Source organism: Lynx canadensis, chromosome A2 (assembly GCF_007474595.2).
Source record: "Lynx canadensis isolate LIC74 chromosome A2, mLynCan4.pri.v2, whole genome shotgun sequence".
NCBI classification, from domain to species: domain Eukaryota; kingdom Metazoa; phylum Chordata; class Mammalia; order Carnivora; family Felidae; genus Lynx; species Lynx canadensis.
This window is the reverse complement of record NC_044304.2, coordinates 139,515,630-139,541,014: the sequence shown is the minus strand read 5'-3', so window position 1 is coordinate 139,541,014 and position 25,385 is coordinate 139,515,630. Positions and strand designations below refer to the sequence as shown.

General features: G+C 39.4%; 1 protein-coding gene across 18 annotated transcripts in view; it reads left to right on the top strand.

Moving 5' to 3' along the window:
• The window catches only part of CADPS2 (calcium dependent secretion activator 2), a 540,447-nt gene that overhangs the window by 424,303 nt on the left and 90,759 nt on the right, over positions 1–25,385 (top strand). For 11 of the 18 annotated variants that reach the window (XM_030308325.1, XM_030308328.1, XM_032592435.1 and 8 more), the window contains 2 exons: positions 21,318–21,421; positions 23,234–23,242. In XM_030308325.1, the coding sequence (XP_030164185.1) occupies positions 21,318–21,421; positions 23,234–23,242 (113 nt within the window). The remainder of the gene's footprint in view (positions 1–21,317; positions 21,422–23,233; positions 23,243–25,385) is intronic. The other 7 variants (XM_030308335.1, XM_030308333.1, XM_030308330.1 and 4 more) reach the window with 1 other exon arrangement.

Sequence of the window (25,385 nt, the reverse complement as noted above, 5' to 3'; positions counted from 1 at the left end):
AAATACAGGCCGTTTATCTCTGTTAAAGTTCAGCAGCGTTTTTTATACGAACTCAAAGTCAAAAATTGGAGGCTGTATTAATGTTTTAAGCATGGACACTAATCTTATTTGGAAGCTGTAGCCGATATTTGGAGGGCTCTTACAGCTAGAGAAGAGGACCATGTCTCTATCACTGCTGAAAAATAACACAGTGAAAAGCATAAATGCTATTAAATAAGAAGTAAGAAGCTCTTAACTTTGAAAGTTGCTAATCAGAGGAATGAGCAGGGATTATGAAGTCCTAGTCTCAGGAAATTGCTAGGAAAGTGTTCTCCGGATCTCTGAATTTTTAAAGGTTTTTTTTACTTTTCTCTTATGCCACTTATCACAGTTGTAATTAATTTAATTATGTGCTGTTATCTGTTTATCTTGTCTGTCTCTTCTTTAGCCCCTTGCCGGCAGGGTCTTTATGGACTGTGTTCGCTGTTGCATCCTGGCACCCAGCCCTGCACCACTGGCCCCAAGTAGGCTCTCGGTGCTTTGGAGAGGAGAGCTTAGCTAGTTAGTTCCATGGGGCAAGAGCCCAGGGATGAACCTTTCTAGTCCGAGTTTCCCTGTCTCATCTAAAGCCTACATGCAGTGTTATAGACAAGTTTGGGTTGGTTTTAACTGAAGTCTTCGACTAAAGGGTTCTCTTTCTGTCTTTCCATTCTGTTTCAGCATTTGACCCCAGAAAGTGTGAGGAACAAAACACTCTGAGCCAGGAAAAGGGGAAAGAACACGATGACCACTAAAGTGCACTTTTGAGACTACCATCACTTAAGACAGCCCATTGTAATAGCAACAGTCCTGTTCTCTTTAACAAACTTCTTCAAAATCTCTTAGGGCATTTCACCCACTGCAGTGTTCCTGTAGTGAAAATAGGTTTTTATATAGTTGACACACAGGAAGTCTGGGGTTGTTAGGGCTTTCCCACTGACACAGAGTAAATAAATCAGCCAGCTGGGACTTGCATCAGGTGTCCTGATCCCCAGCCTACCAAGGCTATGCTCCTTCCCCTGTGAAATATGAGGGAGTCACAGCACGTCTTCATGAAGGTTGAAGTGGAGGAACCATGTAGAGTTGCACACATTCCCATTAAAAAGAGGAGAGAACGAGAAAGTTGCTGTTCCTCATGTACCTCACTTCCAGACAGAAGCCTTCCCTTCATGCATTTCTGGCATCCATATGACTGTTCAACTCTAGCGGCTGGTGATGCTAGGAAAAATACTTTCCTTAAAATTAAATTCTAAGAGGGGCGCCCGGCTGGCTCAGTCGGTGGAACATGTGACTCTTGATCTCAGGGTTGTGAGTTTGAGCCCTACTTTGGGTGTACAGATTACTTAAAAATCTTTTAAAAAAAAAAAAAAGGTTTTAAGTAAAAAAAAAAAAAAAAAAGAAAGGCCCAGATGGAAGAGAGAGAAAAAAAAAATCAGTGTATAGTCTAGATGATTTCAGTGGATTGAAGGGATAGTTAATCTCAGTTGAAGAATGTTGTGAAATAATAAAAGAGAGGTTTTTTAAAAAAATGTAGTTCTATTTCTTTGGTTGCATTTGGTAGCAAGTTTAAGAGAGTTACCTAATGTTCTTGGGGGTGTAAATGACTCAAAATGAGAATGTCAGTTACATGTGTAAGAGCTCAAATGCTTCCAAGCAGTATTCTCTTGGGCATTATGATAATTTTCCTCAGTTAGTTTGTACCGTGTAGACAAGAGTTGAATTCTGCCCAAGATTGGTCTTCATTTTGTCATCTGTTGACAGTTCCCTCAGAGGTTTTGTTTTTGTTTTTGTTTTATTTACTCTGCTTCATTAGTTCCTAAAACAACTCTAGAAAACAGATATTTCATAGAAGAGGTAACCAAGACTATAGAAAAAGTCCGTGCTGTTGTTATTCAATTCAGCAGACATGAGATTTGTACCCGTGCCTCTCAGATGTGGAGCGTGTTCTGTCCACTGGTTGCCCTGCCTCTGGGGCTGTCCGATTCTGAGGCACAGTGCAAGAGCCAAGGGGTCACTTTTTCCAAAAGTATAGATATTTACTTAATAGTAAGAGCAAACACTCATTAGTAGGAACTGTTTTAAGCACTTTGCATGTGTCCATTCGTCCTTTACAATAAATATTTCTATTACTGCTTTTTTAGGAAACTGAAGCAGAGAAGTCACTAGTCATACATCCAGAGACCACTAGGAAGCAGGAGATTAGAACACAGTGTCTCCCTTTCAAACTGTCATTTTATTTTCCTTGATCTTTCTCCCTCCCTTTTCTTAGTGAGCCTGTGTAGTTAAGTTTGTACTCAGTTAAACTGCATGGGCATTTGAAAGGAGGTCTGGAGCGGTGTGGTTCATAGAATTATGATGAAAGCTGTAGATATAACTTAAAATTTTCTAGTAATCGCATTAAAGAGGTAAAAAGAAATGGAAAATTAATTTTAATAATAGTTTTTTAACCCAATATATCTAAAATATTCCTTTAAAGTATATTCAATATAGAAAATTGAGATATTTTACAATATTTTTTCATATGTAGTCCTTGAAATCTGGTGTGTATTTTTACTAGCACATTTTGTCGCCCCATTTCAAGTACTTGTTTACCACATGCGACTATGGCTGCGGAATTAATCGGACAGCACAGATCCCATGGTAAGGCTAGGAACTGACTCCAAAATCTGAAGCTTTTTGTTTTTACGTTCACATATCTCACAGCGTCAGGTGTGTTGAAAGGGATTAAAATTTGCAACCTTGCCCCCCCCCCCAGCCCATACGTAGCCTCTCTTTGCCTCCCCTATTTTATTTTTCTCTGCAGCACTTGTATTCTAGCACATGATATGGTTCATTCGTCCTACTCTTGTCCTAGAGTGGTAGCTCCACCAGGGCAGGACTTCCGTATTTTAGTAGCTGCTGTATCTCCAGTGCCTGAAAAAGGTGCCTGGCACATGTTTGGTACTCAATAAATATTTGTTGAATAAATGAATGAGTTTATGGCACAGAATGATCAAGCTATTTATAGCAGAGAGAACATGTATAAACTGGCAAGCTGGCTTACAAAAGGTCATTCAAATCAATCACTAAATGATCAGAAATATGAGAGCAAAAACTAACCACTTAAAAATAACAAGATTGGAGGGGCACCTGGGTGGCTCCATTAGTTTAGCATCCAAATTTGGCTTAGGTCATGATCTCGCAAGTGATGAGTGGGTGAGAGCCTCGCCTCGGGCTCTGTGACAGCTCAGAGCCTGGAGCCTGCTTCAGTTTCTCTGTCTCCCGCTCTCTCTGCCCCTCTCTGCCCTCTCCCGCTTATGCTCTCTCTCTCAAAAATAAACATACATTAAAAAAGTTTTTTTAAATAACAAGATTGGACAAATTAAACCAGAATTCCATGCTCTTACCATGGGTGTGGGACACTAACCCTGGATCACAGCAGCCAGAGGTGATGGAGAACAGTGGCGTTAACAGTAGTCAGCATTCTAACCTGTTTCAGTTGTTTCCATAATTCAACATATGCTCAGTTGGACTTCTAGTTCTCTTCCATCCTTGGGAATTCTTCCCATTCTCCATCGGCAGCATGTATTTGCAGAAAAAAGGAATTTTACAAGTTTGTAATAAATGAAATAAACGACCTCTCTCTAAATGTCTTCTTTCCTTCTTAGGATATCTTTGCATTTGTTTCATGAGAACAGAGTTCATTTTGAGAACTTAATATTTCTACAAGGCATTTTTTTTTAATTTTAAGAAATATCTGAGAGCTACACGGTTGCAAAAATCAACTGGTGCTCTTCCTCGATTTAATTTTATGACTACTGTGCATTTAACAATAAGATCCTTTTTACAGTATTTATAGTCTAGGGTTCAAAAAGGTACTGCAACTTCATCTTCCTAATTGTGTCTTTTTTAAAATTTAAATCACATACCTTTTTGATGCAAACTAGCTCTTTTTAAAGGAGAATCAATTCCTTACTTCAGGGAGTTTCTTATAGACAAGAACAGCAGTCTAGTAACAGTCCCTGCTATCTCCTGAAAACTACGTATCATATGAGGGCTTATGATAAAAGAGAGAGACGGCTCGTTAGAGCTTGCCTTGACCTGAGATCTTTTGCATAGACTTGGTAGCTAGGCTTATTGTGAATCTCAAAACATGGAGGTGCCCTAAACAAAAGGTAGCATGGAATGAACAGGCAAGAGCTTTGTGCACTGAGGATCTGTCTGGGCCCTTTGGTTGCCAGGTTCCCAGGTCTAACCCCCAAGTGCTCTCATTTTCAAAGTCTCGGTTGAACAGGTAGAGATGCTTTCCCAGAGGGCCACACTGCTTGCTTTCTTTGAGAGAAGTTGCACTTTGGCAGGCCTTACGTCATTAGGATGTGTTTGCCATCTGGGTGGCATTTTAATTTAGCGCTCCACTGTCAAGAGTATAGCGATAAATAATAAATAAAATCCGTTCTTAAGTGCATGTGTGTGTAGAAGTTGAGTAGATCAAAAGCATACTTGATGAAAATATTTTTTTGTCAGTGAATAATTTCTTACTAATATTTCTAGGATAACAACCATTTTCTCTCATAAAAGCTATATTTTCTTATAAATTTGATTTTAAAAATTTTGAATATTATATGTTATGATGAATTCAGGTTACTGATATCTCTAAATAATAGTCCTGAAATTTTGCATTCCCATAAGAATTGACAGTACTCTGCAGGAAGTGATTTGTGTATTAGAAGAAACAATTCTCACCTTAAAAACTATAAAGCAAAGTTGAAGAATTAAAGAATTTTTTTGTAGCCTTTGTTAGCGTGGCTTGGACAGTAGGACTTTGGCACGAAAACCTTTATGACCATTTGTGCTTCTGAGTTACCTGATGACTTACAGACAAATTGATAAATGTAATTTCTGACTCTAAAAGAGAACATCTTATTGTTGTCTTCAAAATGTTTGAGAAAATTAAATCTAAAAAGAGCTTTTAGTTTATAAAACAATATATGTACGTAGCATAAACATTTGCTGCCTGAGCTATGTCATCTGGATAGGGACCAACTTAAAATTTATTTTTGTACTATATACAGAGAAAAAGTATTTTTCAGATGATCAGTGGACTCTTTAAATTACCTGAGAAGATAAATTTTTCTGATAGCTCTAAGTGACTTTTATTCCATTATCTAATATGCATCAGAAATGTTAATTTTAAACTATTTTTTCAACATGTTCCCATCAGTATGTTGAGTGAAATGTTTTTAACACCCACTTCCTTGCTACCCCAGTAGCCTCATTCTATAGGTCATATATACCAGAAAATATTATGACCATATTCTCTTTTCAGTACTATGTAAGTAATACGAATTTACTTTGGCCATTTCTACATCTAATTTGGAATGAATGAGGATTTGTAATATGTTTATTTGCTTCAGCTTTTTTTCCCACCACCTCACTAGCCTCACAAGATAGCAGCCCCACACTGGATAATTTGTGTTCACACCAGTTAGTTAACTCATGACAGTGTTGACAAATTAATTCCTATGAATCAAGAGATGTTTGGGGGACAAACAGGAGTTGCAGGGATTATTGACGAGAAGAGGCAAATGAAGACATTGGCTTCCATCCGACAGGGCTTTCCAGCTGTGCATGTACCTTCAGTCAGCTCAAGACAGACTTAAGACAGGAAGAGTGTGCTGTGCAGTTGTACAGTGGCTGTCTGCACACTCAGGTGACCAACTAAGAGAAAAGTCAACTGAGGACACAAGGAGCACCCTGTATACCAGTGACAGTATGATGGTAATGCTTGGAACCCTCTCAGGACCACTGCACGTACTACCCACAGCTTTAGTGACCAAAGGATGAGGGTTCTGTCAACTCCAGACAAACCATGGAGACATTTAAGGACACTTGGCACTCTCTCCTCTGATATTGGTTCTGTCTGCATTTCATTAATATTCTTCTTGATTCGTTTGTGTGTAATTGTGAGGAAGCATTAGTATCTGTCACTCCGTTAAAATCAACTGCTGACAGTACCGTCCTGCTGCCTCTGGTTATGACTTTTCACCCTTTGTGTTGGAGTTAATATTGCCAACACTGGATGATTTGTCGTGCCTCTGCTGAGGTGTTCTGTGACCAAATGGAGTGGCATCTGTCCTTGATTCACAGTCTTTGTCGTGAGTCATCCACCATTTCCTTCTTTGTTTTTGTAGTAGAAGTTATAATGGATAAGGAGAATCTCAATCAGGGATGGTCATAGCTAATCCCATATTCAAGGTGAAGCTTGACTCAATCTTGATTGATGTTCTCTTTCCAAATCAGGCTATCACAGGAATTTGATCTTCAGTTTAAATGACAGCTACGTTTAGGGTATTCAAGGGCAGTCCCTTCTTTTCCACCTTGGAAGCATAGTAATCCTCAGCTCTGTAGGCTCTATACCTATAAACTTCTTGGCATCCCCACCCACCCAGGTCTCCTGTTCTCCAGCATCAAGGGATGAGGTATCTTCCTCTTCAAGGTAGACTCATCCAACCTGTGATATTGATCTCAATTGCACCTACTTCTTTTTGGGTGGAATTTACTCCATCATATATCTCTTCTTTCTCCTGTGGTTAGTTCCCCTATCTTCCTTCTACATATTTCATTTCCATCTATAACCATGGTATCTCCATAAATAGAGCAGCCTTACCCTGATCTTCCATTGCTTGCCATCTGCCATCCAAAGAGCAGCTTATGCTCACATTCATTTCAGTCACCTTCACTTCACTTGTCTGCTCCAACGAGTTTGGTTGCCAGTCCCTAGTCTGTCTTGTGGGGAGTTCTAGCCTGGAGTATGGCTGAGCAGAGAGGGAGTGAAGGGTCGTTGCCTTGAGACTATCAGTTCCTTTTGCCTTTGGAGTTGGTAGCAGTAGGCCAGGTGGCTGTTATCTGTGGCTTTATCAAAACTGGGCCCAGCTGTGCTTCCATGAGCTGAAAACTGGAATGAGCTGAGCCACTCTCAGGCAGTCATGCCTTCAGTCCTCTGTATCCCAACGTCTAGCCTAGTGGATTACAACCTAAGGAGACTTTTGGTCAAGTACTGCAGCTTTGAATCTAGCAGATTAACAGTGAATCCATGTCCTTAGAAGTTGCCTAATGGGTTAGTAGCAAAAGGAAATTAGTAGTAGTATTGGTTTTGTATTCTGGGATCCTCTACTCCAAAGCCTAAGTTTCTCTGTCCTCAAAGTTTCTCTGTCCACACAGGCAAGCACCTGCCTATCATTCCATCCTGAGTTTCTCCAATGACCATGAGCTTTCAAGTCAAAATGGACTCCTGAGGAGTTATAGCCCCTTATAAAAGACAGTAAACGAAATGATATGTGTCATCTAGAACTTACTATTCTTAGGAGCAAAAATTTACCTTAAGCGTAATATACTCAAGGATATATTGGAAGATTCTAGAAATATGCAGGAACAAGAAGTCATGAGAAACCAATTGGAAATATTGAGTATGAAACATTAGGTATGAAAATAATATGGTAAGAAACATTGGATACAGGATGAATACAGCTGGAGAGCTTGTCATCTGGGAGATTAGTGAGAGCAGCAGGAAAGGTGAAGATGTAGACAGTGTAAAAAGAAAGTGAAGTGATGTGGAGAATAGAAAGAGTAAGATAGACTTCCATCAGACTGGTTATGAAAAAAATTCAGGTAAATATAATATGAAAAATAATTAGAGACACAAGAGGTATAGAAAATAATGGAAGAGTATTATGAACAAAGACAAAAATTGAAAGTCTAGATGAAATTGATTACATTTCTTGAAAACCTATATTGGTGTGGTCAAGACAAGAAATGAGACTCAGGCTATTAAGTTTTAAAGTAATTGAAATGGTTGTGAAAACCCTCCCTTTCCCAGATCCCTAAGCCTGGTTGGTTTTGGAGGTGAGTTCTACCATATTTTTAAGGAAAAAATCCTATCCAAAATAAGTTCAGTGAAGTGGAAAATGAATGAATGCTGTCCAGTCCATTTCATGAGGCAAATACAATCTTAATTTCCAAACCTGGTAAAGGCAGTAGAACAAAAGAACGTTATTAAAGGCCCATTTCATTGTGAGCCTATATATGCAAAACCCCTAAGTATAAGCCTACAGAATCCAACAGTTTATTGGGAAAATGATCAACGGGGTTTATCCCAGAAATATAAAAGGAGTTCAACATTAGGAAACAAACTAAAAGCAAAAATCCTACCTCAAGAGACGTAAAAAAAAAAAAAAAAGTATGTGGAAAATTATACTGTGAGCATCTTGGAATTTCTTAGCTTTATAAAACCCATATGGAAAAAAACACCAAATATTTTACATAATGAAGGAAGTTAGAGGCATTCCCACTAGGGTTTGTGATAGTTACTTCCAGTATCGTCACAACACTGGGAGTCTTGGACAGCATGAAAGAAATGAAAAAAGTAAATCCAAAGAATGGAAAGAGGAGATAAAACCATCATTGCAGATGAAATGACCATCTGCCTAGAAAATCCAACAGGATCTACATAGAACCTTTTATATGTAAGTGTTCAGCCAGGTTGCCAGCTATAAAATCAGCCTGCTAAAATCCATAGCCTCTCTCTACACCAGTAGTTCTCGAATAATTTAGTCTCACAAACTTAGTACACTCTAAAAATTCAGATCCCAAAAAGCTTTCGTTCAGATAGGTTGTTTACCAGTATTTACCATACTAGAAGAAAAACATAGAGAAATTCATAAAATATTACTCTTTACAAAGAGCAATAGTAAACCCATTACCTGTCAACATAAATAGCTTTATAAAAAATTTTTTGCACACCTCTTTAATGGCTGTCTTCATAAAAGACAGCTGGATTCTCATAGGCACTTCACACTGAGTCTATGACAATATGTTATTTTGGTTGATATATGTTTTTTAAAAATCGACATATACTGATCTGCAGTGGGAAAAGGGGAAAGTATTTTAATAGACTTTTTAGATAATTGTGGGTTTTCTTCTGTGTTATTATACTAAAGCTTGGCAAGTGATAATTTCTTGTGGGTTAATTGCAATGTCGAATCTGAAAGCCTATCAATGAACTTTTCATGCTATTAAATCCAGTTGGTTCATCATGTACTTTGAATACGTTTTTCACCATGCACGATTTTTTAACACCATGTACTAATCATTTGGTCCACTGAGTTAAGATACTCTTAGTGTTAACAAGTATAATAAAGTCACCCTTGTTAATATCAGAAAAGTCTCAAAGTCTTGGGAAGCTGTCAAGTGCATGACAGATACAGGTTTACTAAAATTCTAATTTTCCTTGAAAGCTTTAATTTTATCATTAGCAACAAATACTATTTAAGTGACAGGTTTACTTAATTTTTCAGAAAACGTCTACCAAATATCCTCAAGTCTGAATAACCATATTTTTGTCCGTCGGTAGGCTTTTCAACTAAAAAATGGTTCTCTGAAAATAAAACAGTTCAGCCTAGACTGAAACAAGCACACGCTTTTACTTTAGACAATCATTACGCTTCAGTATGCAGATGTGCCTAATGCCAAGTTCTCATTTTGTCACAGACGATATTTAAAAATGTATACTCAAGGGGAGAGATTCAATAAAGTGGGTGGTTTTTTTTTTACTGTTTTATCAAGGACTTTTGTATGTAAAACTGGCTTTTTTCTTGCATGCATGGGGGTAAAGAACCCAGTGATTATAATTTAGCACCACAGCCTTGATTCATGCTAAGGTAACAAGAGTTTTACCTGCCACTGCTTTTGTACCATCACTGTGAAGATCAACTAAGTCAAAAAGGCAAAAACATTTCAGTATTATTATGAAAATACTTTTGCACTCACAGATCCCTGAAAGGTCCTGGGGATCTGCGGTGGTCTGCAAACCACAGTCAGAGAACCACTGCCTAGAAACCACTAACCACCATCAGTTAACTGCCTAGAAAATATTAACCAAAAGTATCTTTTACAGTAACCTCCAAACATCCAGGAATTAACTTTGCCAAAAACATGCAAAACTTCCTAGACCTCTAAAGAAAATTTTGAAACTCAGAGGTCATAAAGAGAGATCTAAATAGATGTAAGATAGTCCTTGCCCTTAAGAGAGAGGACTTGACAGTATGATATTTAAACTCTCCCCCCAAATGTATAAATTAATTGCAGTGTCTGTTGGAATTCCAGAGGTTTTTTTTTTTTTTTTAAGAACGTGATAAATTGAAAATATAAGTGGAAGAATAAAGGATACTGAATAAGTCAACTTAAGAAAATAAAACGCATGGAGACTTGCCTTGGCCGACACTAAGATTACAAAACTATCACCAAAGCCTGTGAAGAAGAATCTACAGGCTCACGTACTGATGGGAGCCTGCTGTGCTTCATCCATAATAAAATGGACCATAAACCAGTGGGGAAAGGATGGACTGTTTCGAAGATGATGCTAGAAAGAAGGGCTTACTAAATGGACAAAAAATAAACTGAATCCCTCTCTGGTGGAAGCATGGCCTCCAGAGAGATCAGAAACCTCAATGTAATGAAGAAAATGTCTACTGCTATGGATTTAGTGTTTCTCTTTATTTTTTTGAAAGTTTGAGAGCGAACGAGTCGGGAGAGGAAGAGAGAATCGCAAGCAGGCCCCAAGCTATCAGCTCAAAGCCCAGCGTGGGGCTTGATCTCACAACCACGAGATCATAACCTGAGCCAAAGTCAAAAGTTAGATGCTTAACTGACTGAGCCACCCAGGCTCCCTGGTATTTCTCTTTATTGTAACTATCCCCAACAAATGTTTTTACCGTTTTGCTTCCTTGGTAATTTCTCAAGCTTGTCTGGTATCTATTTGAGATATGTAGCAAAATTGTTTTTAACTTTCTGATAAAACCTAGCATGTTCCAGTGTAGTTACTTCATTTTCTACATAGAATTGTCAGCTAACCATCTATCCTTGAGAAAAATACTTGAGCGCTCTGAAGTGATGCCGTGAAAGCTTCCATGAATCCTACTGATTCCCAGTTGCAAGAGAGAAAAGATTCAGAAGATAATATAAGGGAGCTACACAAAATAATGCACCAAGAGTACTTAATTGAATATATCCCAGATTGCCCACGAGCTGGAAAAATATTATCTTCCCCCCAAACCTTCTCTTTGATGAATATTTGCCTTCTGTAGAAATTCTTAACCAGAACATAAGCACCTCCTGAGAAAAACCAAGCATTTATGTAATGTCTCCTTCAGTGTGCCCCTTACCAGGGATTATTCCCTCAGCCATGATCTCTAACACTCTGAACAGCTCTTGCTAAAGTCTTCTCTCCTTCCTCTGAAGATGCATGGAAATCTCATTACAAGTGTTCAACACCTGTTCCCTAAAAGGTCTCAAAAAGGATGTCAGTTTACTCAGCTCACTTGACAATGTGTCATGTTTTATTTTTTTTTTTACTTTCACATGGAATGTGGTGGACAGATAAATGCAGCCTTGGAATAGCAAGTTTTCTTATGAGCCATTTGGTAGAATTTATCATTCTCTAAATCCATAGTTTGAAACCCACTGATTGGTGACCTTTTCATTTATTTACTAACGTGTGTCAACAGGTAAACCAAGTGACATATAGCCCTGTGGCTCCTGCAGCACCTTGTTAATCTGAGTAGTTTAGATGTATTAAAAAGTCTTTTCCAGTTGGACAAAACCAGAGTAATGCAAACTGACAGATTTCACCTCTTGATAGCTCAATAGAGTTTGTAAGTACTCAGAGCCTGGACAGGTGAATAGTTTTAGAAATCAGAGGTTATTACCTATCGGCTGTAACTAAGTGGCCATATAGCTTCAAGAGCTAAATTAAAAGGCCTATGAGTGTCTGTAATGCCAGATCCTTTTTTATTTCAAAAGGATAAACCTGTAAAAATACCCCAGAGGCATTTTGTTTACACACATTTTCACAGTGGCTGGCAGACCCAGGATGTTAAAATTGTAGAAACATTCAAGATATCACCAAGCCCAACCCGCCTCTCTACACCTGGTCTTTACACTTGTTCAGGTAGGAGACATTCTCCAAATCTAAGCATCAGATATCACCACTAACGCATTAGTTGGCTGCCCCACCCCATCTTGTTTATATCTCAAAGGAGACAGAGATACATACAGACATCAAGATCTTTGACTCATTTCTTAGTACCCAAGGCTACAAGTCTTTTCAAAATAGATCTTTCATACTGTTCTCTTTCCTTCTTCAGCTTGCCTCCCACTGGCCAGCCTCTGCAGTCCTGACTTTTCACCCTCCTTATTGCCCGTCATCACCACTACCTCCGGGATCCTGCTTTGCCTGACTGTTCACGGGCAGACCTTCTCTCTGAGAATGAAAGAGAGTTTAAGGGGCAGGAGGAGGATGGGAGAGTGGAGGTGTGATGGTACTTCTTTGATGCGTGAATGTAACAAATGACCAAGAAAACGCTATTTTAAGTAAATGTAATTAGAAGACAAGAACTAGGCATGAAATTTAAGATGCTATAGCCCTTAATTATGTGATAATTTAGTACTGGCCTGGCAGTTACTATAACTGAGATCAATTTCTGAATCTGAATTCTGTTGAGAGGATAAGGAGCACTAAAACCAAGGAGACCATTTATCAGTTTCAGCTGCTGAATATATATCAGTGTGTGTGAGATATATGTATGATAGATGTATAGGCTATATAACGGGATAGATATAAAGACCAGTCTTTAGGAAAACCCCTGTTACACAGGCAGAATTCTCCATGGAAAAATTTTATGCTGTCATTAAAATCCTGCAACATATTTCTAACCAGAGCTAAACAGAGTTAAACATTGCAGAAAGTTTTTTTTCTCTGTCAAGCCTTCATAGTCCTCTCAGCAATCCTATGAAGATATTTTTTTTTTTTCCTGTGAGATCCTGGATCTTCCTTCTTCACAAACTTGAAAGCCAGCATCACAATAGTTAAAAAGACAACTTTATTTTTTTTAAACTTTTTAAGTGTTTATTTTTGAGAGAGCATGAACGGGGGAGGGGCAGAGAGAGAGGGAGACACAGAATCCGAAGTAGGCTCCAGGTTCTGAGCTGTGAGCACAGAGACCAATGCGGGGCTCAAACTCACCAACCATGAGATCATGACCTGAGCCGAAGTCAGATGCTCAACTGACTGAGCCACCCAGGCGCCCCTAAAAGGGCAACTTTAATAAAATCAAGCCAAGGTGTCTGTGTTTCTCCACTCTTACAAATCACATAACTATAAAAGCCTGTGACAATTTAAGCCTAATGTTTCTCGTGATGGAATCACCATCACCCCTTATTTTAAGATCTTAAGAGGAGACTATGTTGCCGTATTCCTCCTAAAGAAAGTCTCACAAAACCTCACTGATGTCTACCTCACATATGTATCTTTTTATGGCCCATTACCCCTGAATCTCCACTTGTTCTTGGCTTCTCCATTTGTTCGGTTTGGGTCCATTCTGGCTGCTATGGGCCTATACTCCAGTGGCCAATCTCCTTTGATCCAGAGTTGACCATTGGCTTAAAAATGAATTTACTGAGGGGAGAGATAATCCAGGTAAAGTAGCTAATGTGACTGTCACAACAGAACAATTACTCCAAAGTGCTGTATCATTAGCAGGGTTAATTCCAGAGGTATTAACTGCAACTGTTGCTTTAAATGGCAGGGTTATTAAGGAAGTTAATACCAAAGGGATTCTTGGAATTAGGCCACAGACCTATTGTTTTGAAACATCCATGGTATTAGTACTCTCAGGGATTTTAAACAGCTGTAGGGAGGCCGTAACATTCCACATATTTTCATTCACACAGAATTGTTCAAATATGTACACCATCCTACTGAATAACATGACAGAAAAGTAAGATGTGTTCAGATTCTACAGAAAAAGTCACCTTTTTTTTCCCTAAAATGAAATTTATACAAAGAGGTAGCTTGATTTCAGGTAAACGAAATAATCTGAAGTTCCTACGGGTCACCGTGGTATATGTTTGTTTTTCATAAACACTGGTAGTTCTCAAAGTGCATTCCCCAAAGCGGCATCATTGGCAACTCCTAGGAACTTGTAGGAAATGCAGATTCTTGGGTCCCAAACAAGATCTACGGAATCTGAAATTCAGAGGGTGATGCCAGGGAATCCGTGTTTAACAAGCTCTCCGGGAGGTTCTGGTGCATGCCGAAGCTGAGAACCACAGATCTATATGGAAGCTATTCCAGTCATCGATTGCAGCGATGGATGTATTCCAGCACTCTCAAAACTGTACTAACATTTAGGTTGCCATCAGACGATCCAGGAAGGGATCCATGTTAATGCTATTCTCTTGCATTAGCTGAGAGTACCAAGTCTTGGGGAGTCAGATACTGGGCAAGGTTGAGTCAGGTTGGCCCTGAAGAGTTGGGGAAGTAGAGTTTAGTTTTAAAAACTGCTTCTCCCCTAGATTCTGAGGCAGTCTTCTTAGCATGTTCTACCCTGTTTACTCTACGTGGCTAACTCAGGAGTTCCCCCCCCCCCCCCGGAGTCATCTAGTCACGAGTTCTGAAAGTGGCAGACAGGTTTCAAGAGGGAGTTTTGCCTAATAAGGAAGAATTTGCTCTCTTACCCACCTTTCCCTCTCAGGATGAGAAATCCCATGAGCATGGAGATCTGGCTGGGATTAGGACTCGAAGAAGCCTGGTCGTGTTAGGCTCTGGCACTCTCCCTCACCGCAGGTTGCTGTGCTAGAGCCAGGGGATGGGTCAGAAGACCTCAATAAATTTTAGACTTTCCAATTGAGTCATCAGTCTGGATCATGCAAAGTGGGAGAACATTAACACCAATAAGAGTTAAGGTTACAATTAGGGACAGACTAGAGTCAATAGACATTCCTTGAGCCAAGGGAAATACAAATCAGAACTACTATGATATACTACCTCACACCCGTCAGAATGGCAAAAATTAACAACTCCGGCAACAGCAGATGTTGGCAAGGATGCAAAGAGGAACCCTCTTGCCCTGTTGGTGGGAATGCAAACTGGTGCAGCCACTCTGGAAAACAGTATGGAAGTTCCTCAAAAAATTAAAAATCGGATTACCCTACGACCCAGCAGTTGCAACTATGATGTATTTATCCAAAGGATACAGGAGTGCTGTTTCAAAAGGGCACGTGCACCCCAGTGTCAACAATAACCGAAGTATGGAGAGAGCCCAAATGTTGATAGACTGATGAATGCCTAAAGAAGATGTGGTATGTATATACAATGGAATATTACTCAGTGATAAAAAGTGATGAGATCTTGCCATTTGCAACAACATGGATGGAACTAGAGTATATTCTAAGCAAAATAAGTCAGAAGAAGATAAATATATGATTTCACTCATATGAGGAATTTAAGATACAAAACAGATGAACATAAAGGGAGGGAAGCAAAAATAATATAAAAACAAGGAGACAAACCATAAGAGACTCCTAAATACAGAGAACAAACTGAGGGTTGCTGGAGGGGGTGTTGGGGGGGGGATGGGCTAAATGGCCGATGGGCATTAAGGAGGACATTTGTTGGGATGAGAACTGTTATATATAAGTGATGAATCCCTAAATTCCATTCCTGAAATTGTGATTACGCTATATGTAAGGCAGTTAGACTGCTGCTGACTTTCTCTGATCTAAAGTTTCTGACCTCACAGACTCACTAAAAGAAGCTTTTCTTTCTGAAGATCTCCTTATGTTACCTATGAGCAACTTAAAGCCTTCCTATTGACGTATCTTTGGTCATATTTCTTGCAAGATAATAATGCTTTTCTTGCATGTTGAGTCCATTTAATTCCCTCTGTATCAGAGCTTTATAGCAGAACTTCCTCATATTGACCAAAAACCTATGGTATAGAGCTATCCTCTGTACCATATAATCTGCCAAGAGAGAAAGACACATAACTTCTTTGAAGCCTGAAATATTACCTTGTTCATCATCATATCCCCTTAGTTGTTAGTAGACTACCTTCCAGGCAATAAATGTTGACTCAAATTCAGGGTCACAAAATCTGGGGATGTTGAGGAACCAGGCACGAAATCTTAGTGCGTATATAGGAATTACTTTTTTTTTTTTTAATTTTTTTTAACGTTTTATTTATTTTTGAGACAGAGAGAGACAGAGCATGAACGGGGGAGGGGCAGAGAGAGAGGGAGACACAGAATCGGAAGCAGGCTCCAGGCTCTGAGCCATCAGCCCAGAGCCCGACGCGGGGCTCGAACTCGCGGACCGTGAGATCGTGACCTGGCTGAAGTCGGACGCTTAACCGACTGCGCCACCCAGGCGCCCCTATAGGAATTACTTTTTGATATACTCTAGCTGGTTATCATGACCTAGATGCAAGGGAGAGAAGTATTATGGTAGCATTATTGCCATAGTCCCTTTATCCAACACCATCTTTATTGTTTGGTTGCAAGTATAGATGTAAGTCTGTTAAGACTTAAGGTCAAATACCTTTCAAATTTCTCCATATCCTATATGGGGGGAAGGGGGGACTGAAATGATCTTACTGGTCTTCTCCCCAGGTTCCCTTGCAACCTTCACTCTGAGCATCACTGTGTGTCCACCACTAAGGATTTTGACAGGAAACGGCTAGAAGGGAGGCAGCTGGGGAGAATATGCTAAGAGTATGCAATAGGGAACAGAATTAAAGCCTAAAGCCTGCTAAAGCAAAATAGTCAAGCTGTCTTCTCTACCTCCTTACCTTTTTTCTGCTGAGATATTTTCTTCAATGTACAGAGCTATAATGAAAAGGAATTGCTTTGACCAGTCAGGGAGTGTTAACTGTAGAAAATTAAAAGTGGTGCAAAATGAAGAAAGCTTGTCCCCAAGAGCAGTGCATTGAAAAGTCATCAAGCAACCTTGCTACTTTGGGCATATTTGTTCCAAATGACACTATTTGAAATGTATTACAACAATCATCAGCTTGGTGCGAAGTTTGAAAAATATAGAGACATATGTAATGCTGTGAAGATGTTACAGAAAGTGAACATTTTGAGGAGGAATTCTCAAATATTCAGTGTTCAGATTTGTAATGGAGCCATTGATAACCTTGCTATCTAATAGAGTTCTGACTATAGACATGCATTAAACTTCTTGGCTGTAGTCAAATGAGTGACAGCCAGAGACGGTATACACAGTATACTTGATAAAAATGCTATTTATTTAAAGTATTAGAGTGGCCATTATGTTCAAGTACAAAGTTCTGCTCTTCTCAGTAAATTTAGTCTGGGAAAAATAAAATGTTTTAGACTGTTTTTAAGTTTCAGAAGGACACAGGGTACTCTCCAAGTTTTTACTTAAGATAGTGTCAAATGTAAAAGCTGGTTTTGACATAGTCACCTGTAAACAGAAACAAGTTTTCAGGTTCTTTCTGTGATTATTTTCCATTATTGCATACTTGTGGCTAAGGATATGGTGACTTAATAAACTCTTCAAACCTGCAGCCATTTCAGAAGCTTCTATTGAACGTATACAGTCAGTTGAGTGTGTGTGTGATTCCTATTCAAAGAATTGAAAATTAAAAAGGATTCAGTCCTTGTGTTATTGCTGCTTACCTGACATCAGAGGTAAGATTTTAATCCATTCTCAGCCGGTATCCTGTATGACCTTGGACACCTTCTTTAACCCCTCCAAGGACTCTCTTAATATGGAAATGGGGGCCATTATTTTCTAACTTGCAGAATGGTTGTAAGGATTCAGTAAATAATGTAATAAAGAAGGTAGGAAAGTAAGTTCTTTTGTGATAATAAATTTTGTTGCTTTTCTATTTCCTTATGAAAAACACATGATATAAACATAGAAATATGTTTAACACAATCCAATGTAGAGAAAGCCCAACATTTATGTTTATAGGAAGCATAGAATTTCTTAGCTAGAAGGAATTGTAGAGATTATAGGATTTGGTGACTCTTAGCATTTGTTTAGTTTATGAACCACTTTGAGAACCTGAAAGGTATGATCCTTCTCTCCCCGCAATGCCTTCATACCCAAAACTTAGCAAATAATTTTAAGGCTGTGCCCTAAAACCTGTTCCTAATCTCTAAATCCCTTGGGTTGAGAATCCTCAACTTAATTCAATACCTTCAATCTAAAGATGGAAAAATTAAGGAATGTAAGTGATATGCTCTTGAGAATTAAAAATTATTTTGATAACCCTTTTACAAATATGTCTTTCTCTAATTCAAGAATACAGCATTCATCAGATTTTTGAGCATTATTCTCAAACTGCAGCCACATTTCATTGGTGGACTTGCCGATTCTGTCACCCTTGTCATGTTAGTGACAGGAGCAATTTGCAGTCGTACACAAAGTTAAGTGATTTGGGTATTTACTTTTAACACAGTTTTTCCCAAAAAGGTATATTCTTGCATCGTCAATAAACTTTCATTAGTTATCTGTGATGGTCCAAAGCCTATTCAAAATATTGAGGGTACAAGATAATGAGATCTAGTTTCTGACTTGGATCTGGGCATAGACTCATAAGCCCCTAAGAGGGGAACTCGGAGGGAGGAGCAACTCATTCAGCCCTAGAACTTTAAGAAGGTCCCACATTTAAGGCAACATTAAAGTTGTATCTTCAATGATGAGTAGGGGTTTTCTAGGCAGAGAATCCAGATGTCTTAACTCCCTGTGTGGGCAGATTTTACATGGCTTAATTGTCTTTTTAGTTTAGAATCATTAACTGATACATATATGGCAGTCCTAAAATATATAGGACACCCCATTGGAGACCCATTCCCTGGTTTTACAACCATGCATTCCTCATTCCCTGAGCCACACAGTCTCCAAACCTCAGGGTCATTCTCCTCTCTGGCCTGCGATTTCTAGTAACTTTCAAGGGCTTGCAAATTTGTTCTTCAAAGCATCCCTGCGCCCTTCTCTTACCATCTTCCCATAGTTCTCCATATTGCTAGACCTGACCCTTGGAATCCTGGTCACACAGCCTCACCAATCCTTCCTTTTTCTGCACAACCACAAATACATTTTCCTAAAATCAATTTAATCTGAAGCCTTGCAAAGCAACGCTTGCTGTGTTATACGTAGGATATAGTTATCCAGTGTACTTATGATCTTACTTAAAGCCTGCCACAGTCCGAGCCCAAACTCATCACCTGTTATTCTCCTGCATGTTTGCACTTCAGCCAGGCAGGGGCAAAGCAGAAGTGGTAAGAGCCCACATTAAGTTCAGTTCTCCCCTTTTCCACTTGCTAGCTGTTGCACTTCATCCTTCCAGGCTTCTTTCCTTATCTGTAAGTTAGATGAAGAAATAACCAAACAAAGCTGTTAGGGAAATTAGTGTGGTGATGCATGGAAAGTGCCTGGCGCTATATGCCTGACACATAATTGACTCTCAATAAATGGTAACATTTGTAATCATTATCTTCCTCTGAAACGCACCTCTCTGTCATAGAGACATTTCTAGAAACCTGTCCTCTACCTACCAGGTCATTTGTTACTCCTTTAGGACCTGCTTCAGGTTCTGCTTACCTTCCTGCTGATTCCTCCCTCCAAACCCACCTGTTCTCGGCTGCTCTCACGTCTACATTACTGCTGTGTTTGCTCTGCGTTGTTTTCAAACTTTTCTTAAGGAGCTTGTCTTTCTCATCAGACTGTAGTAGCTAGAGCTGCCCCCAAATGGAGGAGATGATTGTGCAAAGCCATGATCTCCTTGACTTCACCCTCTTTTGAGGATTTTGAAGTGATCGTGAAACAGGTGGAAGATTGGATAGTTGATGTCTAAGGATCCTTTTCAGTAGTGATTTTGGAGTCTGAGTTGTTACAGATCAGGGACATGGCTTACACCCCCTCCTCCTCACAGCTTAAGAACATGTAGGGACACTCAATTATGTGGTGGTGTTTGGCAGACTGGCTTTCCGCTCTTGACCCCTGTCACAGACAAGCGGTGGCTTTCCATCCTGCAGGGAAGTTTAGGAGAATGAGTGCAGGGTTGGGGGATGGACACCCCCACATCTATCACACTGTGACCTGTAGTACGCTTATAATAAATGTTTAATGAGCAAGCACCAGCCGTAAGCAGTGTTTCACTGCCTCATTGTACAGCCCTTGGAAATAAGAGCAATTGGAAGAGTCTTTCAAGTTTAAGGCTAAAGTTTTAGGAAGAAGTTGAAGGAAAATATCCATTGCCAAAAATCAGAACTCCTTAGGTTCCGCAGAAAAAGCCATTTCTCGGGACGCCTGGGTGGCTCAGGCAGTTAAGTGTAAGACTCTTGATTTTGGCTCGGGTCTTGGTCTCCCAGTTTGTGGGATAGAGCCCCACATCAGGCTCTATGCTGACAGTGCAGAGCCTGCTTGGGATTCTCTCTCACCTTGCTCCCTGCCCCTCCCCTGCTCCTTGTGCACTCGTGTGCTCACCCTCTCTCTCTTTCAAAATAAACATTTTAAAAAGAAAAAGCCCTTTTCCTGAAAATTTTATTTCCCTTCTTTACAACCTCCTTACTGGGACAAAGAGTCCATGAATGTAAGACAGTGTTTATCTTCAGTGTGCTCGTTCGAAACTCTGTTCTTCACATTCAGTTTGAAACAGTTTCATTATACGAGGCACTTCTGATTTCTGCCAGTTTGTTGTATCTCTAAAATCAACTGCTTTTCCTTCTCTGTTGCTGAATTTCAGGGAGCTGTACTTAATCTTATTGTGGCCTTGCCTTTTTATACCAGTTTCCCTAATGCTGAAAGAACCTTCAGCTTCAAAGAACTCCTCCCTACCCCTCTCCAGTTGGAGGAGGGCAGAGGGTGGCGTAATGGCAGACATGGAAGGATGGGGCGGGGGAGGGAGAGGAGTCAGTTAATCGCAGGTTGTCCAAGTTGTTTTAGGTGGCTTTATATTTCTTGAATTTAAGATCAACGTAAACTATAAACATTTCAGGCTGAGAATTTAAATGGCAACAAAAAACCATGGTTTTTGCTAATGTCAGGAATGACTCATCTGGTGAGAATGGTATTGTATTGATAATACAATACAGAGAGAAGGAAAAGACTGTAGTATCTTCTCTCTTTGTGTTTCCGACCTTGAGGAGAATAGTAACTTGTTTGTTGCAGAAGTTGAGCATCTAATGTGCTGATGCACCTGTTCTTATATATTAAATGGCAAAGCACTTGCAGTTCTGTGATTGCTTTGTGAGGGAAATATTTTCTACAATCTGGTGAACTGTTTTTGTTTTTTTTTTTTTAAGAATGTATTTATTTGTATTTTTTGCATCTCTTATTTCTCAAAAATATGCTTTCTATTCTACTTCAACACCCTGATCTCCTCATTACATATTGGAGTATGTTTGGCTTTTTCTTTTCAAGGTAACATTATGATGATTTCTTTTTAACATAGAGACCATGAACCAGGCAACTCCTGCCAGAAAGCTGGAAGAGGTCCTTCACCTAGCAGAGCTCTGCATAGAAGTCTTACAGCAGAATGAAGAGCATCATGCGGAGGTGACGACTTGCTTTAACTGTCCTGTAAAGCTGCACGTGATGCTTTGCCGTAGTGGGAATAGCACTGAAGAAGTGGCCTGCCCGTAGACTTTGATAGGTAGCTGGCCATCTACCTGTAAGAAAAACTGAGAATGTATGTGCATTTCCTGGGTATCCAATTCCTGTATGTTACAGAGGGACTGTAGATGTATGTAATTTATTATCTGTTCCTGACAACAGTCACTCTGTGAGGAACACGGGAGAACCTACGGGATCTGCCAAACACGTACAGGTAATCAGAAGCAGAGCTGGAACACAAACCCATCTCCTGATGCCGGATTCCTTGTGTCTCCCCCATGCTGGGATGGCTTTAGTTTAGAAATGGAAATTAATCAAGATGCGAAAGGAAAAGTAGTGATAAACTATAACAAAATCAAGTAGAAGACGTGGATAACTACATGACTGATAATTAGTCTTTTATTCTTACCATCAAACTTTTCTCTAAATTTTCACTAAACCTGCATTCTTTATAGTGTTAAAAGTTTTAATTGTGTATTAACATTCACTCTGTAGAGTGGTATTTCACCGGGCCAACTGCTTATTCTAAGACTTAAAACTGCTGCTCTTTTTAATAGTCATGAGCGTATTAAAAAAACAAAACAAAAGGGGGCACCTGGGTGGCTCAGTCGGTTAAACCTCTGACTTCGGCTCAGGTCATGATCTCACAGTTTGTGAGTTTGAGCTCCACGTCGGGCTCTGTGCTGACAGCTCATAGCCTGGAGCCTGCTTCGGATTCTGTGTCTTCCTCTCTCTCTGCCCCTCCTCCTTTCCTGCTCTGTCTCTCAAAAATAAACATTAAAAATTAAAAAAAAAAAAAAGAATTTTATGACTTTGAATTCAGTTTGGAAAATATATGGATTTAAGTAAGTATAATAAATTTCAGGGCCTTAACAGTGCTTTTATTCTTGAGGAAGCACATGAAATGGGCAAGAGTTTTTTAAAAGCCCAGATACATAAGACTTTATAGAACATTTATATGTAATGAGGCCAAGTTCTTAAAAATATGAGAAACTATAGGAAGTACATTTTAAGCAAATTCTTAAAAAAGAATATTCAGGAAACCTTACTATAGGTAACTAAGATTTATGGTATCTGATTATAAATATGATCATTCAAAACATCTGCTTTTAGCTCACACTATGGAATCTAGTTTTTACCTTACATCTGTCATGTGTGAACTTGTTATGGATATTTTATTTTAAACTGAAGAAACAGCTGCTTCAATAATGTGAAATGAATCCCCACGAGGATCTTCTCTAGGCTAGTACTACTGCTATGTTACAATGAAAATGATTATATGCTGAGATATATGTATGTGATGTCTTTGTCTTTTGTTAAAAGGCATTAGCATCAGAGTGTTAGACATTTTTGAATTAAAAAATATTTCTGATTGGATATTCAGTTTCAGTGTATTTCACCTAAATGGGTACATCTAATATTCCCCTACATTTCACAAAAATAACATTTAATTTTCCTGTACTCATAAGGAAAATAATTACTCTCCTGTCTTTTAAATGCAATGATTAAGTGTTGTCTACTCCACGCAGTCACTAAATGCTTGTTAAAGGTAATGTATTCAAATATAATTAAAATGTAAATAATATTTTGTAATCCACAAAAATATGGTTGACGAGATGGATAATTATAACTCATAAATATCACTCTACTATATGCTGAAGTATAAAATTATTATAATGACCTCTTTTTAAAATGCTTTGTAACACTATGGCCTTTTCCATTACCCAATGCTTCCAAATTCTTGGAATCCATCAGGGAAGAGAGGTGAGTAAAGCTGTGCCCACTGTTTTTCTAGCATGGAATAAATAACTCTGTTAGTGAAGATTAGATAGAACCCACTTTGATCGTAGTTACTTTAACGCCAAGTTACTTCTCCTCCTTACAATTAAAGATTATTTCTTTGAATGGACTTATCTTGGCTGTATAGTTTCTATAAATGTGTCTTAATAATTGTGTGCATAATTACTGCTGGCCATCTAAGTAAGGTTTTTGAAAAGGTTTTGATGATTTGGTTTTATCCTTTTTTTTTGCCTTTTTCTTTTCTTTCTTTTTTTTTTTTTTAAAGATTTTTATTTTACTTTTAAGTAATCTCTACATCCATTGTGGGACTGAAATGTACAACCCTAAGATCAGCAGTTGCATGACCTACTGACTGAGGCAGCCAGGCACCACCCCGCCTTTTTCTTTTTGTAACCAGCAGAGCAACTTTTTCTTTGAACAGTATTGGGGAGAGAATTGGTCTGATGCTAACGTCATTTCCAGAGTAAGTTAGTAGACTGCACTCTGCACTGATCTTTATTCTGCTGGGTGTTCACATTGGAGTCTCTTTACTCCACACGAGCACCTGCTTGGCTCCCTTGGTGGAGGTCAATGTGTCTGCCTCACAGAGCCCTCCCATTGGCTCCTGTGTAGGCTTCTTTTACCTTTACTGTACCTCTATCACAGTGGCAATTTAGTTTCAGAGCTAAGAGGTGGTTTCTATCAGCAATTTCCCAGTCAAGCAGTTTTCACTTCTTCACATTTTTAACAGCCCTCCCTTCTCTCTGATGGCCTCTCCACTTCTCTTTTGAGGCCTTATTTCTGACCTTGTTTTCTCTTTAAAAAGATAGTTTAAGATCCTTTCCAGAAAATCTTTAAGGCTGTCTCCACATTCCAGTGCCTAGACTGTGCCTGACCAGAAACGTAGGCAAACCGATCTGTCAACTGTCCATCCAGAGGCCACTCACTTTGACAATGCCAGGAGGACCCAGATGTTGAGGAGAAAGCCCTGGGCTCCCACCAGCACACCGTCTCCACATACGCCATTTGACTGATAAGAAAACTGACCCAGAAAGGTTGAGCGACTTGCCAGAAATGCACAGGTGGTTAGTGATGGGACTGCAGACCTGGGTGCTTTGCAGTGAACCACATTGTTATTTCTCGTTGACTGGAGGGGCAGAATAGTTGTCTTACCCTGGTCTGCTGCCAAGTTTCATACCGGGCATCATAGCAGGGATGGCAATACAGAGGGGATGATTATAGTGCAAGCCTGGGGATGCCCCTTTCCATTCATTCTCTTCCTTTCCTGGCTGTCTGGTGGATCCTAGGACTCTGCCTAAGGGAGTGGAGTACTGAAAATACCAGTAGATGGGAGGAGAGAAGAAACATCATCAGTGCAAGCACAGCTCAGGTTGTTCCTTTGTTGCTCATGATTACAGCAGGATCTAGATTTAAGGTCGCTGAAATCGTCGAAATGTAATATTGTCCGTCATATCAGGGACACTGTAAGAAAAAAGGATGTTGGCAGTAATTTGGTATTTGTGGCACAGATGGCTCTCAGTTCACTGCACATCGGCGATTCTTCTTGTGCTTCAGCTGGCTGTGTCCCAGGCTCTTCCTCCGGCAACGGAGGCAGGACAGGAAAGGAGTTCAGGGTGGACACACATATTTGTGCATACACTCACTCATATGAACATCAGTATCTGAACCAGATGATGTTTCTGGGTGGATTCTAACGTGAAGAGAGAGGGTATTTGATTTTTTTCTCCATTTGTTTTGCCGCTTTGTGTGTGACCCTACTCTTCTCACTAACATGCACATCCAAGGAGCATCTTAAAGTACGGTTATTTGTTCATGAACGAGATCTGCTTCCTACCGACTACTGACTAAACTACAATAATCTCAACCGTTGAGTTAGTATTAATTACGTAGTATTTGTATCTCGATAGCCAGTGAGATAAACCAACATTTTTTAGAGTGGTTTTACTATTGGGTTAGATTAGCCTCTGGTCCAACAAATGTCCCTTATTTTGAAAGAAGATAACCAGCAAGTGGCTTTCAGATGGCAAAGTTATAGAGACAGAGTTCCATTTGCTGCAGTGACTCTCAAATGGAATTCCATGAACATCAATAGCCTACCAAAAATGTC